At 52.9% G+C, this 14250-nt stretch overlaps 2 protein-coding genes across 3 annotated transcripts; both read right to left on the reverse strand.

The window, feature by feature from the left end:
• Positions 1 to 5209: 5209 nt before the first annotated feature.
• LOC139789368 (maestro heat-like repeat-containing protein family member 7) lies at positions 5210 to 7969 on the reverse strand. Of its 2 annotated transcripts, XM_071729965.1 has the most exons (6): positions 7706 to 7969; positions 7435 to 7590; positions 7036 to 7137; positions 6468 to 6567; positions 6302 to 6364; positions 5210 to 5838 (listed from the first exon to the last, which is right to left on the reverse strand). In XM_071729965.1, the coding sequence occupies exons 1-6, from the start codon at positions 7967 to 7969 to the stop codon at positions 5702 to 5704; spliced, it is 822 nt and encodes a 273-aa protein (XP_071586066.1). In that variant the 3' UTR covers positions 5210 to 5701. The 2 variants fall into 2 exon arrangements, with proteins under 2 accessions (XP_071586066.1, XP_071586067.1); XM_071729966.1 differs by lacking the exon at positions 6302 to 6364.
• A 112-nt stretch (positions 7970 to 8081) lies between these two features.
• LOC139789347 (maestro heat-like repeat-containing protein family member 6) lies at positions 8082 to 12227 on the reverse strand. The gene is made up of 10 exons (XM_071729903.1): positions 11557 to 12227; positions 11245 to 11342; positions 10908 to 11006; positions 10489 to 10569; positions 10066 to 10220; positions 9857 to 9971; positions 9262 to 9422; positions 9038 to 9175; positions 8651 to 8765; positions 8082 to 8338 (listed from the first exon to the last, which is right to left on the reverse strand). Exons 1-10 carry the CDS (start codon positions 12122 to 12124, stop codon positions 8189 to 8191), a joined length of 1680 nt encoding a protein of 559 aa, XP_071586004.1. The 5' UTR covers positions 12125 to 12227; the 3' UTR covers positions 8082 to 8188.
• Positions 12228 to 14250: the final 2023 nt, after the last annotated feature.

The raw sequence follows: 14250 nt of genomic DNA on the forward strand, positions 1-14250 counted from the left end.
AGCTGACATCGCCATTAGCAAAATTGTTGTCAGCTTACTTGGAGGATGGTGGGAGACCTGCTCTGCCACTAATGTTCCACTGGATCAATCCCCTATTCACAACTGCCAGAAACCTTCCCCAGTCTACTTGTGAGCTGCAGGCCATTTCCCCAGAAAAGGTTTAAGGTTATCTCCTATCGACTGTGAGGTGCGGACCAGACAGTTGAAGTCATCTCCTTAAGGAAACTAATGATAGGATTAATCTCTCCTTTTTCAGTCTGGACTTCCTCGTTTAAACCCAACCACGCTGCCCAGGAAGATCCGTGCTTTCAGAATGTGGCTTGTTCAGCCTCGGTGATCAATTCTTTCATTGTTTTCCTGCAGAGCTTTTTGGCTTGGTGTGGTGTGGTTTGGTTTGGTTTCGTTTGGTGGGGTTTTTTGTTTTATTTTGACGGTTTGTTTTTTGTGGTTTTTTAGCTCTTTGTGTTTTTCGTGGGTTTCCTTTTTTAGCCTTATCATTCCAAGAGTATAGTCACGTCTTTCCAAAAAATCAATATTCAGTTGAGTCCCTTTCAGTGCACACCAGGCCACATGGTACACAGAGAATTGTTCTTGTTCTCCTGCAACCACTTTTATATTCATTCTTGTTCTGTACCTTACCTAATTCCTTTTCTTAGCCCCTAAGCATTGTACGTTAATATTCTTCTGCTTTCCGTGGTTATTGCCTTGTGTGTTTTGTTTGTTGTTGTTTTTTGTTTTCTTGCTTTTTTCTTAAGCTTTTAAATAAAAGATGTGCTCAGTAACAGCCAGTTCTGTCCACTTCAGGATAAAAAACTTTAAATAGTAGCCCTTCAGCTACATGGTCAAGGAAAATGTATCCGTTCAGATCTCCTTTCTGTGAAGAAACATGACTAATGTCAGAGGAGTTTAGAATCAGTATTTTCCGGGAGGACTATTTTACACACAGCAAGTCACTTCTTGGTATATGGTAGGAACCACCACTTTACGATAATTAAAATCGCTCGGGGAGCAATTTTTTATTTCTGAAAGAATAGTCACAGATGCCCATAGAATTTCACAGCTCAGTGACTGCCACCAGTCTCTGGAGATCAAAGTCATCCATAGCTAAAATACAAGCCCTGTAATCTGAGCCAGACAAACTTGTTGTGATCTTGCACACATGACACAACTATTCAGCCTTACTAGGAAGGACGTAGGGAAATGTTCAAATTCTGATTCATTACAACTATGGGTTTCTTAAGCAATGGAACTGTAAAGCAGGGAACAAATCTAGTTTTGAAGGTAAGAACTGATCTAATACACTTACTATCCATAGGGGGTTATCACTCTGCTAATCTCAACTATCACCTTCAAATGAAGTCCTCAGTTGCGGAATGGCTTTAGTTTGGGTGGTGGTTTTTTCCTTTGATGCAGTTCGGGTGGATTTTTGGGGGGTAAGATTTGTAAACTCTCAATTATCAGTAAGAAATTGAATTTTGAAAACTAGCTAGAAATTGAGGCAATTTCTCTTCCATGCAAAACTCTCCTAGTCCAAACAAGCTGTAAGATGTGCGTAACTTTGACATGGGTCACCTGAATGAGCTGCACATGGTTCCCACAGAGAGAGAGAACCCTTCTCTTCCTTGCAGATTTTGTCACAAGAAGAACAGAAATGAAAACAGTTATGCCAATATTGAACATACCATGTAAAAGCATTCATATAATTAATAACAAAAAACCAACAGCTGCAGCTGCAAAGCTCTCGCTATTCTTCTTCCTTACGTTTCTAAGCCATATCCCAGTGGAAAGAAAGCAAATAAGGAAAAAATACTCGGAATGAAAGCATGTAGTAGCTAACAGCTCTGTGGAAGATGAAGGTCCTGAAACACAGAAGACAATAGGAAAGGTTTGATCCAAGTGCTTTTGAGCCAAACTTGGACTCGAGAAAAGGGATAAGCTGCTCAGAATGCTGAACTATGCAGGGAAGCCAGAACTTCACGTTGAATCAGACACACGAGAGAGCTAATAAGCGATGAATAGGTAGAGCTATGATCCACTTAGTCAGCAGTGGATCAATGAGAAAAATCACTAGCTACAGAAAAGGCCATCTTTTATTTTTAAGTCATTGAAAGCCAACTAGGCCAACACACAGCTGATGCTCAGATATTCCCTGGAGTGATTGCTTAGAACGAGCCAAAGACACACATACACACACACACAAAAAAAAAAAAAAAAAAATCCAAAAAACACAAACACAAATTCCTTGGCAAATACTGTAAAAACCAGCAACATCTTACAGGAGCTTCAACATCCGTAACGGAATCAGTGGCTGTAGGACATCAGCTCCCCCTCTTGTTTTTTCAGCTTTCTTTTTTTGAGTCACAGCTAAGAAATATTTGCAGGGGAATAAAAAAGCAGTCTTTGAATTACCAGAATTTAAAAATATTAAAAAAAAAAGAAAAAAAATCTGTGAATCTTTACAGCTTTTGTTCCGTTTTATATAAAAAAAAAAAAAGTCCTTGAATTATCCATAAATACGGTAACAGATACCAAAACATACAGCTACAGTTCTGCTTCAGTAACATCCTCATCAGGGCAACAGTAATATTCCACAAAACAGATCTGTCCATCCTCATTCCTAATCATATACTGCAGTGAAAGAAATCCTTGGCCATCTGTTCGAATGGACACTTCACAAGATAAAGCCTATGCCTTTGTAGATGGTTTGAGCAAAGAAATCTTGTACCTGCAAGGGAAAAAAAAAAAACCCAATCTGAAAAAAATACATTGTGCAGGGAAAAGCTGTAACTTTGCTCCTAATTAGACACCTAAACACTCATAAACAATTAGCAACATGCTAATTTATTCTTTGCCTGGTAACAACATTGGACAGGCACTGCTCAGCTTTTGAGCACAAACTTTCATCAGGCTGGAAGTATTCTTTTCCCACTGTACTAGTCAATGCTACACTAATGCAAAATCAGGGTTTTAAACTTTCTAGCTAGATCACGAGACCTGCCACACAGGGCACTGATCACAGAGTCCCTCAGCCCAGAGTTGTCTGGGTCTGCTTACAGTGGAATGCTTCCATCAAATCAGAGTCCCTAGGGTAGTCCAGATGTGCACTTCCTGCATTTCCAGAAGTCGATAACCTGAAGGCACCACCTCAGAATACACGGTAACAGCTCTCTAAAAACTCTACCACAATCACTTGCAATGTCTGTTGAGATATTCAAGAAACACTATTGTTTGTTTTGCTTCACTTAATTAAAAAATGCTAAAGGTTCCACACCAATGCCGTGTTTACCAGGTCGTCAAGGTATTCATTACATCCATTAACATTCCATATATTAATCCCATGACATATTGTGATTTGCCACGCTCCCTTCTTTAACTAAAGCCATCATTGAAAACAGCTCCTCTCTCTTCACCTTGAAAACTTCCAGTCCTTGCCAATGGAAGCCAAGCATGAACATCTGAATCGAAAGCAATCTCCAGTACCTGAAGTAGGGTTTTTCTGGAGTCATGGCAATCTGCAGACCTTCACTGGTCATATCTGGTTCAGCAAATGCTTCTCGTAGCCCCTCTGACTGCAGGATAATTTTATTAACAACCTTCCTGTTTTACTGGCATATGAGGCACAGATCATTTCCGCAGAGTCACAGAATAATTTGGGTTGGAAGGAACCTCTACAGGTCATCTAACCTCTACAGGTCCCTGGAGGCAGGGACATCCTCAACTGGATCAGGTTGCTCAGAGCCTCATCGAGCCTCACCTTGAATCTCTCCAGGGTCGAGGCCCCAGCCACCTCCATGGGCAACCTGTTCCATTTTATCACCACCCTTATGGTGAAGAACTCCTTCTTCACATCCAATCTTAATCTGCTCTTATCTAAAACCATTGCCTCTCGTCCTATCACTTCAGGCCCTTGCAAACGGTCCCTGTCCAGCCTTCCCGTAGCCCCTGCAGGCGAACTCAAAGGTCACTAGGAGGTCTCCCCGGAGCCTTCTCTTCTCCAGGCTGCACAAGCCCAGCTCCCACAGCCTCTCTTCACAGGAGAGATGTTCCTGCCCTCTGATCATTTTTGTGTCCTCCTCCCATCAGGTCCATGTCCTTCCTGTGCTGAGTGAGGGCTCCAGAGACGGATGCAATACTCCAGGTGAGGACACAATGTCCTTACTTGGGCAGAAGTCTGTATCTGCTAAAGGTGCTCTGCAACAGCAGGTGATGTCTCTCTTGCTTATGACATTTGGTTTGGGCCAGCGGGTTGTGTGATTTCTGAAGAACAGTTGAAATTCTGGACTGCTGCATCTTTCTGCTCACAGGACCAAGGGGACTTGGTCGTGTTAAATCTCATACAATTGGCCACGACCCATCGATCCAGGTTCCTTTGCAGAGCCTCCCTACTCCCAGGACGTTCCTCTCCCATCATCCCCTCTCCACTCATCCCCAAGACGTCCCCGTTTGTCTGTGGGGAGACCCCAAAACCAGCGACTTCTCCCCTGCTCATTCTAGTGCTCACCGGCTCCTCCTTGTGCCCCCAGATGCTTTCCAGTGCCCTCTCCTAGTTCCCAGCACTGCCCCCAGCAGCTCCCAGTGTCCCTCACTAACTTCCAGTACCTCCCAGTGCCCCCCGCCCCATCTCACAGAGCTGATCCCACGGCCCCAGAACTTCCATTCCTGATTTAACAGACGCTCAGCTGGAAGGAAGTTGGTAGCTCAGCAGAGAACAGACCCCACACGTGCCGTGCCTTCCAAACGCCACATTTTATTTGGGGGACTTTGTGACCTCTTGGTAGCTCTGCCAGAACTGCCGTTTCCTCCTCTCTGATGAGAAAAGGAAAGCAACTCTGGCTCAGCTGCTGCTGGAGGAGAGCCTCAACAACTCCAGAGACACCCGGGTGACCTCCTGGAAGTGATGGAAGAGGAAGGCATGAGCTGCTTCCAGCAGGTGGGGACAGCTGGAACTGTTGGCAGTCTCTGGATGCCAGAGCAACCAGCCACCAAGAGGTTGGTTTTGAGGCACTTGCAGCACTGGCTCACGATGCCCATGAAACTGAGCTGGACAGGGACAGGGACACCTCCCACCAGCCCAGGCTGCTGCCATCAGCAAGGGTTCCACATGGTCAGCTGTGAGCAGGACTGTCCCAGTGCTGGCGTGCTCAGTGATACAAGCTGAAGGCGAAACGTTCCCAATCTCCTGCTCATCCTGGCAGCTGCCAATCAAAGCCCTGAAAACAACAAAGCAGCGCTGGGGTTAACTGGAGCTTTGCTGCCTTAAACCCTGACCCCTTCTCCTCTGAGCCTCCTAGCACCTCCCGCCCCCAGAACCAGCGTGGGCAATGGCAGCAGCCACGCTGGCAGCCCGGGGAGTTGATGAGCTCCTCTTTTACCTGCCGGGTGCTTCCCGGAGCAGCCACGGCCTCCGTCTGTGGAGCAAGAGGGTCAGGGTGGAGTTCCCAATGACATCTTCCCAGCTCCACCTTCATCACTGGCACCTTCGGTCCCCCGCTGCTGCTGTCCCCTGCTGGGAAGGTTTAATGGAGAGCGGTCTGAGGGGAGTCCTGGGTGTGGGCAGGAGGGTTTGGAGGGCACTGGTTTGGAGCGGGAGGCAGTCAAGCCCGGAGGTGCGCATGGAGGTGTGGGGGGCAGCAGCCACAGCGTGGCGTCAGTGGAGGTACCGTCAGGAAGATGGCACCAGGAGCTTTGTCCCTGAGTCATCTCAGCAGAAACAGCAGAACAGAGATCGCAGGGACCATCGTGATCGTTGCTGGTCCTGCTCAGTTTCCAGGTTCTGCAAGGTCTCAGCTGCCAAGGAACGGACTCTGGGCTCAGGGTCATTCTCCAAGCTCTGGAGGGCTGCGACAGGAAGAAAGAGAGCAGTGGTGACACCTCACTGTCTGCACAGCCTGTCCTGTGCCAGCCCCATCTCTCTCCTTCCCTGGCCAGGAGGAGCAGGTGGCACCAAGGGAGCAGCTGGAAGCTGCTGCTCAGCAATCCCAGACTGCGCTGGGCTGGAAGGGACCTTAAGGATCACCCCATCCCAAGCCCTGCCAGGGACAGGGACACCTCCCACCAGCCCAGGCTGCTCCAAGCTCCAGCCTTCAACACTGCCAGGGGTGGAGCAGCCACAGCTTCTCTGGGCAGCCTGGGCCAGGGTCTCACCACGCTTGCAGTGAAGAACTCCTTCCTAATGTCCAGCCAAAATGTACCCTATGCATGCCCTAAGTGCCCCTGACAGGTTCGTCCCCGGCAGCCCCCTGCCCAGCCTCTGTCCCCTGCCCCCACCAGCCCCGGCCAGCCCAGCTCTGACCCTCCTCACCATCGCACATTTCCTGCAGCTCCTCCATGTCTGAGTCCTTACTCAGGTGCCGTGCAGCAGCCCCTGTGCACAGAGCTCCCGTCAGACCTCCCTCTCCCCAGCACTGTGGCAGCACAGCCCCCAGCCCGGGGCTGCCAGGAGAGGGTCCCCGGGGGCTGTGGCTCACCCATGAACTTGATGGCCGCCAATCTCACGTCGCACTGAGCGTCCCTCAGGTACGGCAGGCAGGCATGCACGTGGTACTTCACATCCCTGTCCCGCTCCACCTGGGGAGAGCCCAAGGTCACGGGGCTGGCTCAGGCCCTTCCCCGTGTGCCAGAGCAGTCCCTCAGCCCATCCCACCCCTTCCCCTCCAGGCCATTCCTTTCTGCCAGACAGGGCTGCAGCCAGAGCCACAGGCAGGGGGGCCGGGGGGAACCGGTACGCTGCGTGCTGCTGGCAGGGCCCAGGTGGGCCGGGGGCTCCTGCAGCACCCAGGGTCTGGGGGCAAGAGGGGCCTCAAGAAGAACCCCTGGGGGCTGCGTGCCTGAGGGAGGGGGAGGGGAAGGGGAAAGTGGAAAGCGGAAAATGGGAAGGGAAAGGGGGCACGGAGCTCCAGGCTGTGTGTTCCGCTCTGGAGCAGGGCCAGCGAGGAACACCTGCACGACCACACCCTGGGCACATGGGGTATCCCTTGTCCAGCCCAGGCCCTGGCACCTGGCACCTGGCACCTGGTACCTGGGGGTTGTCCTCACCAGGATCTCTGCAATCCTCATTGTCCGCTTCCTTTTGACCTCCCTCTTGAGCTTTCTCCACCCCAGGATCTTTGCACACATGAGGAGGGCTTTGGCAGAGGCCTGCAAAGCAGCACACCGTGGGAGCTGACACCACAGCTCAGAGGAGGAGACCTCTCATGCCCCACCTCCTCTGGGCAAGGCTGCAAGCTGTCCCCAGCTACTTATGGGAAGAGGCAGCTGGGGACAGAGCCTGAAGGGGGTTCAGTGCCCGAGGCAAGCTCAGGGGACAGCCACCACCTCAGGTACAGCACTCTGCCAGCCAGCACAAGAGAGACGGGCAAGAGCTGCTGAGCTGCTGCCAGGGAGGGCTTGGGCAGAGGGAAGGGCAAAGTAGGTGGTCAGCTCTGAAGTCTGTACCTGGGCCACACTCTCGCTCTTATCGTTCATCCTTAGCAAGAGGGAGACCAGGTTCCCCTGGATTATTATCTGCATCCACCTCTCCTTTCCGCTCACCAGAGTCCCCATTGTTTCTCCAAAGAGCTTAATGGAGAGCTCCCGCACCTGGCTGGACTCCTAGAAGGAAGGAAGAAAGGAAGGAAGGAAGGACGACAGGGTGGCTGCAGCAACAGCCTCTCCCTCTCCTTGCCCTCTGCCCCTCTGCAGGCTCAGGTTCCCACATCAGCCTTACATCATCAAAGAGGAGAGGGAGCTTCTCCGCCAGCATCACTGTGATGTGGATGGCCTCCTCATCCCCGGTGGGGTGAGCTGTTAGCTTCCTGAGGAGGAGCAGGGCCTCCACCCTGAGCTCTTCAGAGTTGTGCTCCAGTCTCCCCAGGATGCAGTCCAGCATAACCCTGTCCCGCATTTCTGCTGCCTGTGTGAAGCAGAGAACTTCTGTGATGGTGGAGCAGTGGAGCAGCAGCCTGGCAGAAACGCTCTGTGTGCCGAGCATCGGCCTCCTGCCCGGCTTCCTGGCAGGCGCTGCGGGCGTCTCTGCCGCCCCTCCTGCCTCCTGCCCGGGGGCTGAGGGAGAGCCAGGGAGGGCGGGACAGCAAAGGCTCTGTGGCCCCTGTTCAGCCACCCCTCTGCTGACAGCCACCTCCTTCCACTCAGCCAGGCCCAAACCACCCAAACCGCCCCAGCCCCAGGCTGCCAAGGCATCTCCACCTGACTAGGCCTTGCTCACCATTTTCGGGTGCTGTGCAACTGCCACCAAGCCCCTGACTGCCAGCAGAAGCATCCTGTCACTGCCACAGTCCAGGTAAGACCGGAGGAGCCGCAGATCACCCGAGGTCTTTGCAACGTCTTGGCAGCCCAGCAGCTGAAAGGACAACAGTGAAAGACGGGCAGAGCTGCAGGACCCCGGTGGTACTGTGCAGCTCCTGGTTCCCACTGCCAGCTCAGGGCCTGGGGACTGACACAGCCCATCCAGGGGGAAGCCCTGCCTGTGGACATGCAGGGCTGGCTCACTGCAGGGGTGGCTGAGCGCTGCCCCAGCAGGAAGGGCTGGAGGGCAGAGGGACTGAGAGCCGAGCTCTCCGTCCCAGCTCCGGGGACTGTCATCCCATCCCACCTGGCAGCCGCCTGTGCCAGAGGGACAGCTGCAGAAGCATCTTGCCGAGGCACTGCTTACCTCAACATAAAAAGCCATGGCAAAAGTGTTCTCCTGTTCCCTCCCGCAGTTTACGATGTCTCTCATGTGCAGGAAGAGGGAGAACCGCACAAAACCTGAGCTCCTGCACATCTCTCTGGTCAGGGAAAGAAAAGCAGTGCTGGCAGTGAGCAGGGCAGGCAAAGCCCTGCCCAGCCCAGTCAGGCCAGCCCAGGCCAGGCCATGTCTTTGCCCGCAGCCGCAAACACCACTTGCTGAGAGCGCCCTGGTCTCTCCCCAGGCACGGAGCACCCCTCGCCACTCGGATCGCTCCCTGGCCAGCACTGCAGCTGCAGCCCGGGGCCTGGGTGCCTGGGGACCTCTCTGCCCCTGGGCATGAGGCTTCTGAGGCTTGAGAGGGGTTCTCACCTGGCCAGCAAACTGACTCCTGCCTCCAGGGTGTCCCCTTGGAGCATCATGTCCCAGATGCCCTCCTCCTGCATCTGCTGGACATTCTCTCTACAGCCAGCAAGACACAGCAGATCTTTAATGGCCTCCACTGCCTCCCTGTGTGCAGAGCAAGGTCCAGTTACACACAGAGCAGGGGCCCCGTCCGGGGCCCAGGGGAATGGCAGGGCAAGGGGATGGCGCACCCCAAAGGGCTGCGTTGATCGCCCTCCGGCGGCTCGTCTAGCAGGGTCTGTGCAGCCCGTGCCAGCTGGTTGAGCAGGGCCATGAGGAGCCTAGGGAAGAGCACTTCCAGGCTCCCCTGGCAGCGCGGAGACTGGCTGAGCCTGCGCAGGACCCGGGATGCCTGCAGAAACGGCACAGGGACAGCTCTCAGTGCACGGACGCTGCTGTTGCTCTGAGGGCTCCCCTGCTGATTCAGGGTGGCCCCCCCTGGGCCAGCACAGCACGGTGACCCTCCCTCTGGCACCCAATTCCAACCCCCGCCCCAGGTTTCCAGCTGCAGTGCAGGGCAGGGGGTGCAGGCAGCGCGGAAGCAGAGTGCTGCCCGGAATGCTGCAGGGCTCCTCTTTGTGCTCGGGGGCCCCAGCAGCACGGGGCAGCCCCATGGGGCTGGCACAGATGGGGCTGGGCTGGTGGAGGGCAGGGCCCTGCTGGCCCTGAGACGTTGTGTCCCCAAGTCCTGGAGGATGGGGTTGTTTGGGGCAGGCAGGAGGGGCTGTGTCTGCTTTCCTGGGGAAAAGCCCTGAAGGGTGAGCAAGCCCTGCTCTGGTCACTCACAGCTGAGACGTGCTCCTCTGGTGCGGAGCCCTGGATCACGCGGAGCAGCCCCTCGAAGATCCTCTGCATACTGCTGAGTGGGGACAGCATCGCCTCCCACATAGCCACGGCAGCACTGCAAGCCAGAGTGCTCTGTTAGCAGGGCTGCCTCGGCCACCGTGCTGTTCCTGGGCTACGGAGTAAGTCCCCAGGGCTGTAGGGGCTCGTACCTGTCACAGTGGGGACTGATCCTCAGCAGGCTCCTGACTGTGTCCTCGGGGAACCTCTCGGCCAGCACCCGAAGCAGTGACCGCAGGCTGTGCCGGGCTGGCTCACTGCAGACGTGCTCCACGGCGCTGTGGATGCACCTCAGGACCTCATGTGCCTGGAGGGGACACGGGTGACTATGGTGCTGCCACTGGAGTGCAACCATCTCCTCAGCTGCCACTGCAACTGCTGCCCTGCCCATATCCCTCTCTGCTGCCTTGACCTGGCTGCAGACGCCCAAGACGCTGGGATTTGGGAGGGAGGGGGCAGGCATGGCATGGAGGTGCTGGCACGAGGACTGGGACTCGGGATAGCCACAGAGTATCCAGGAAAGTGGGAATGGGTGAGGGGGGCGCTGGAACTTGTCTGGCCCTGGGTCTCCTTACCCTGTGGAAGGAAGGTCTCGTGCCTGACTGCACCTCCCTGCCAAGCGGAGCTCTGGGCGAGTCAATGAAGAACACCAGGTCCTGCAAGAAGAAAAGCCAATGCTCTGCCCTGGGCTCTGGTGGCTTTCCCAGAAGTGGCAGCTCTGCTTAGCACCTGGCAGGCCTTGGATCCTTTTCCAGGGCTTCCTGGGAACAGCAGCCAAGCCTGACTCGGCCTTCATGTCCCTGGGGTCCCTCCCAGCCTCAGGGCTCACACCAATCTGCTACGACCAGGGAGGTGACCAAAGCCCCTTCCCACTGAAGCCTCTGCTCCTTTCTGTGCCGCCCGCCAAAAGTGACTTCTGTACCCCTTGGGGTGCAGAAACCTCCGGGGGGGGGTTGCACTGGGGAAGCTGTGACCTGCTCTGGAAATGCCAGACCTGAATGAGTTGCTCCTGCAGGAGTTGCTCACTGAGGGTGTAGGAGCAAGAGTGGGGTCCCAATTCCCTCAGTTGCTTCTCCATATCACTCAGGTCATCCTGCAAGGAGAAGAGAAGGTTATGGGGCTCCTTTATTGATCCCTCCTACCCACAAAGACACTCTGGTCTCTTTTGGTTTTTTGTTTGTTTGTTGGTTGGTTGGTTGGTTTTTTTGTGTGTGTGTGTCTTTTTCCCCAGCTTTGCCCAGATGTCAGCTGTCCGGGAAAGGGATCTTTGAGCATGGGGGCAGCTGGAGCAGGCACAAGTAGGTCAGGTGGCAGTCTCTGTGGGTAGGTACCTCTCCTGTCTCCTCCACGGTGTCCAGAAAGATCAGCTCATCCTCCTCCTCCTCAGCGGATGAACAAGTCAAATATGTGCTGGAAGCAGACTCGGAATCTAAGCAAGGAAGAGAGAAGGGTGAGCTGAAGGTGCTGGCAGGAGAAGCTGAAGAGCCCCAGCCGGCCCCCAGCCATGTGCCAGCTCCCAAGGAGAGAGCCAGCCCTGGGCCAGGGCACCCAAAGAGGGGACTGCCACGGATCAGGCCAGGGATGTGCCCAGCAAGCACTGCCATGCAGGAGCACAGCAAAGCAGCCAAAGGCCCCTCACTCACCTGTCTCCAGCAGCTGGGCCTTGTACAGCTCGCTTGTGGTGGGGGGATGGCTTCCTCCTTCTTCTCCCGCCTTGGCCAGCTGGGGCTGGCTCGGGGGTCCCTGTTCCTTGGGGAAGGAAGAGAGGCCATGGGGGTGGGATAAGGGGCTGGCTCTCTCCTCACTCCTGGGGGAGGAGGAGAGGCCCTGGGGGGTGGGTATGGGGGTGGCAGTGCTGCTGGCCTCAAGGCTGCACTGCCTGTGGGGAGAGCCCGTGGGACCAAGGGGGCTGTGTGGGGGCAGGGAGAGGTCTGGGGTGGGCTCTTCATGGCCCGGCCATGGATCTCCAGGGGATGGAGGCTCCTGGGCAGCCTGCAAAGAACCAGAGCCCTCAGGGTCTGGGTCAAGGCTCCCAGTAGACAGACCACAAGGGGCTGTCACATTCCTCCACGTATTCCCCTGCTGCATCCGCACAGGCCACGCTCCAGCCCCAGACTCAGCCCCAGCCCCAGCCCCAGCCCCTGGCTGAGTACTCTCCTGGCAACCAGAAGAACCTTCTTGGTCCACTTGGCTTCTCTCGGGTGCAGACATTGCTCAGTTCTCCTCTACAGAACTGTGCTCGAGTCTGATCCCACGCTTGTCCTCCTGGACACTGAGCCAGGACCTCCTTTGCACTCGGAAGGGACCTCGGGACCCAGGGTGTCACGGGTGATGTCACAAAGGGTCCCCTTGTGACCTGGCAATCAAGCAGGGTGTGTCCAGGTGGGTGCTGGCACATGGAATCATAGAACCATCATGGCTGGAAAGGACCTTCAAGGTCACTGAGTCCGAGTGTCAGTCCTACACTACCTGAACCACTACCACCCCAAGCACCACAGCTGCCCCTTTGTTGAACAGCTTCAGGGATGGAGACTCCACCAGCAAAAACTTCACAAAAACTTCAGCTTGCTATTTGGAGACAAAGCATCAATCCCAGATCGAAAGCGAGAGCTGACTTCAGTGCCACTCCTATCCAGCTGACATCGCCATTAGCAAAATTGTTGTCAGCTTACTTGGAGGATGGTGGGAGACCTGCTCTGCCACTAATGTTCCACTGGATCAATCCCCTATTCACAACTGCCAGAAACCTTCCCCAGTCTACTTGTGAGCTGCAGGCCATTTCCCCAGAAAAGGTTTAAGGTTATCTCCTATCGACTGTGAGGTGCGGACCAGACAGTTGAAGTCATCTCCTTAAGGAAACTAATGATAGGATTAATCTCTCCTTTTTCAGTCTGGACTTCCTCGTTTAAACCCAACCACGCTGCCCAGGAAGATCCGTGCTTTCAGAATGCGGCTTGTTCAGCCTCGGTGATCAATTCTTTCATTGTTTTCCTGCAGAGCTTTTTGGCTTGGTGTGGTGTGGTTTGGTTTGGTTTCGTTTGGTGGGGTTTTTTGTTTTATTTTGACGGTTTGTTTTTTGTGGTTTTTTAGCTCTTTGTGTTTTTCGTGGGTTTCCTTTTTTAGCCTTATCATTCCAAGAGTATAGTCACGTCTTTCCAAAAAATCAATATTCAGTTGAGTCCCTTTCAGTGCACACCAGGCCACATGGTACACAGAGAATTGTTCTTGTTCTCCTGCAACCACTTTTATATTCATTCTTGTTCTGTACCTTACCTAATTCCTTTTCTTAGCCCCTAAGCATTGTACGTTATTATTCTTCTGCTTTCCGTGGTTATTGCCTTGTGTGTTTTGTTTGTTGTTGTTTTTTGTTTTCTTGCTTTTTTCTTAAGCTTTTAAATAAAAGATGTGCTTAGTAACAGCCAGTTCTGTCCACTTCAGGATAAAAAACTTTAAATAGTAGCCCTTCAGCTACATGGTCAAGGAAAATGTATCCGTTCAGATCTCCTTTCTGTGAAGAAACATGACTAATGTCAGAGGAGTTTAGAATCAGTATTTTCCGGGAGGACTATTTTACACACAGCAAGTCACTTCTTGGTATATGGTAGGAACCACCACTTTACGATAATTAAAATCGCTCGGGGAGCAATTTTTTATTTCTGAAAGAATAGTCACAGATGCCCATAGAATTTCACAGCTCAGTGACTGCCACCAGTCTCTGGAGATCAAAGTCATCCATAGCTAAAATACAAGCCCTGTAATCTGAGCCAGACAAACTTGTTGTGATCTTGCACACATGACACAACTATTCAGCCTTATTAGGAAGGACGTAGGGAAATGTTCAAATTCTGATTCATTACAACTATGGGTTTCTTAAGCAATGGAACTGTAAAGCAGGGAACAAATCTAGTTTTGAAGGTAAGAACTGATCTAATACACTTACTATCCATAGGGGGTTATCACTCTGCTAATCTCAACTATCACCTTCAAATGAAGTCCTCAGTTGCGGAATGGCTTTAGTTTGGGTGGTGGTTTTTTCCTTTGATGCAGTTCGGGTGGATTTTTGGGGGGTAAGATTTGTAAAATCTCAATTATCAGTAAGAAATTGAATTTTGAAAACTAGCTAGAAATTGAGGCAATTTCTCTTCCATGCAAAACTCTCCTAGTCCAAACAAGCTGTAAGATGTGTGTAACTTTGACATGGGTCACCTGAATGAGCTGCGCATGGTTCCCACAGAGAGAGAGAACCCTTCTCTTCCTTGCAGATTTTGTCACAAGAAGAACAGAAATGAAAACAGTTATGCCAATATTGAACATACCATGTAAAAGCATTCATATAA

Source organism: Heliangelus exortis, chromosome Z (assembly GCF_036169615.1).
Source record: "Heliangelus exortis chromosome Z, bHelExo1.hap1, whole genome shotgun sequence".
In the NCBI taxonomy this organism is placed as follows: Eukaryota; Metazoa; Chordata; class Aves; order Apodiformes; family Trochilidae; genus Heliangelus; species Heliangelus exortis.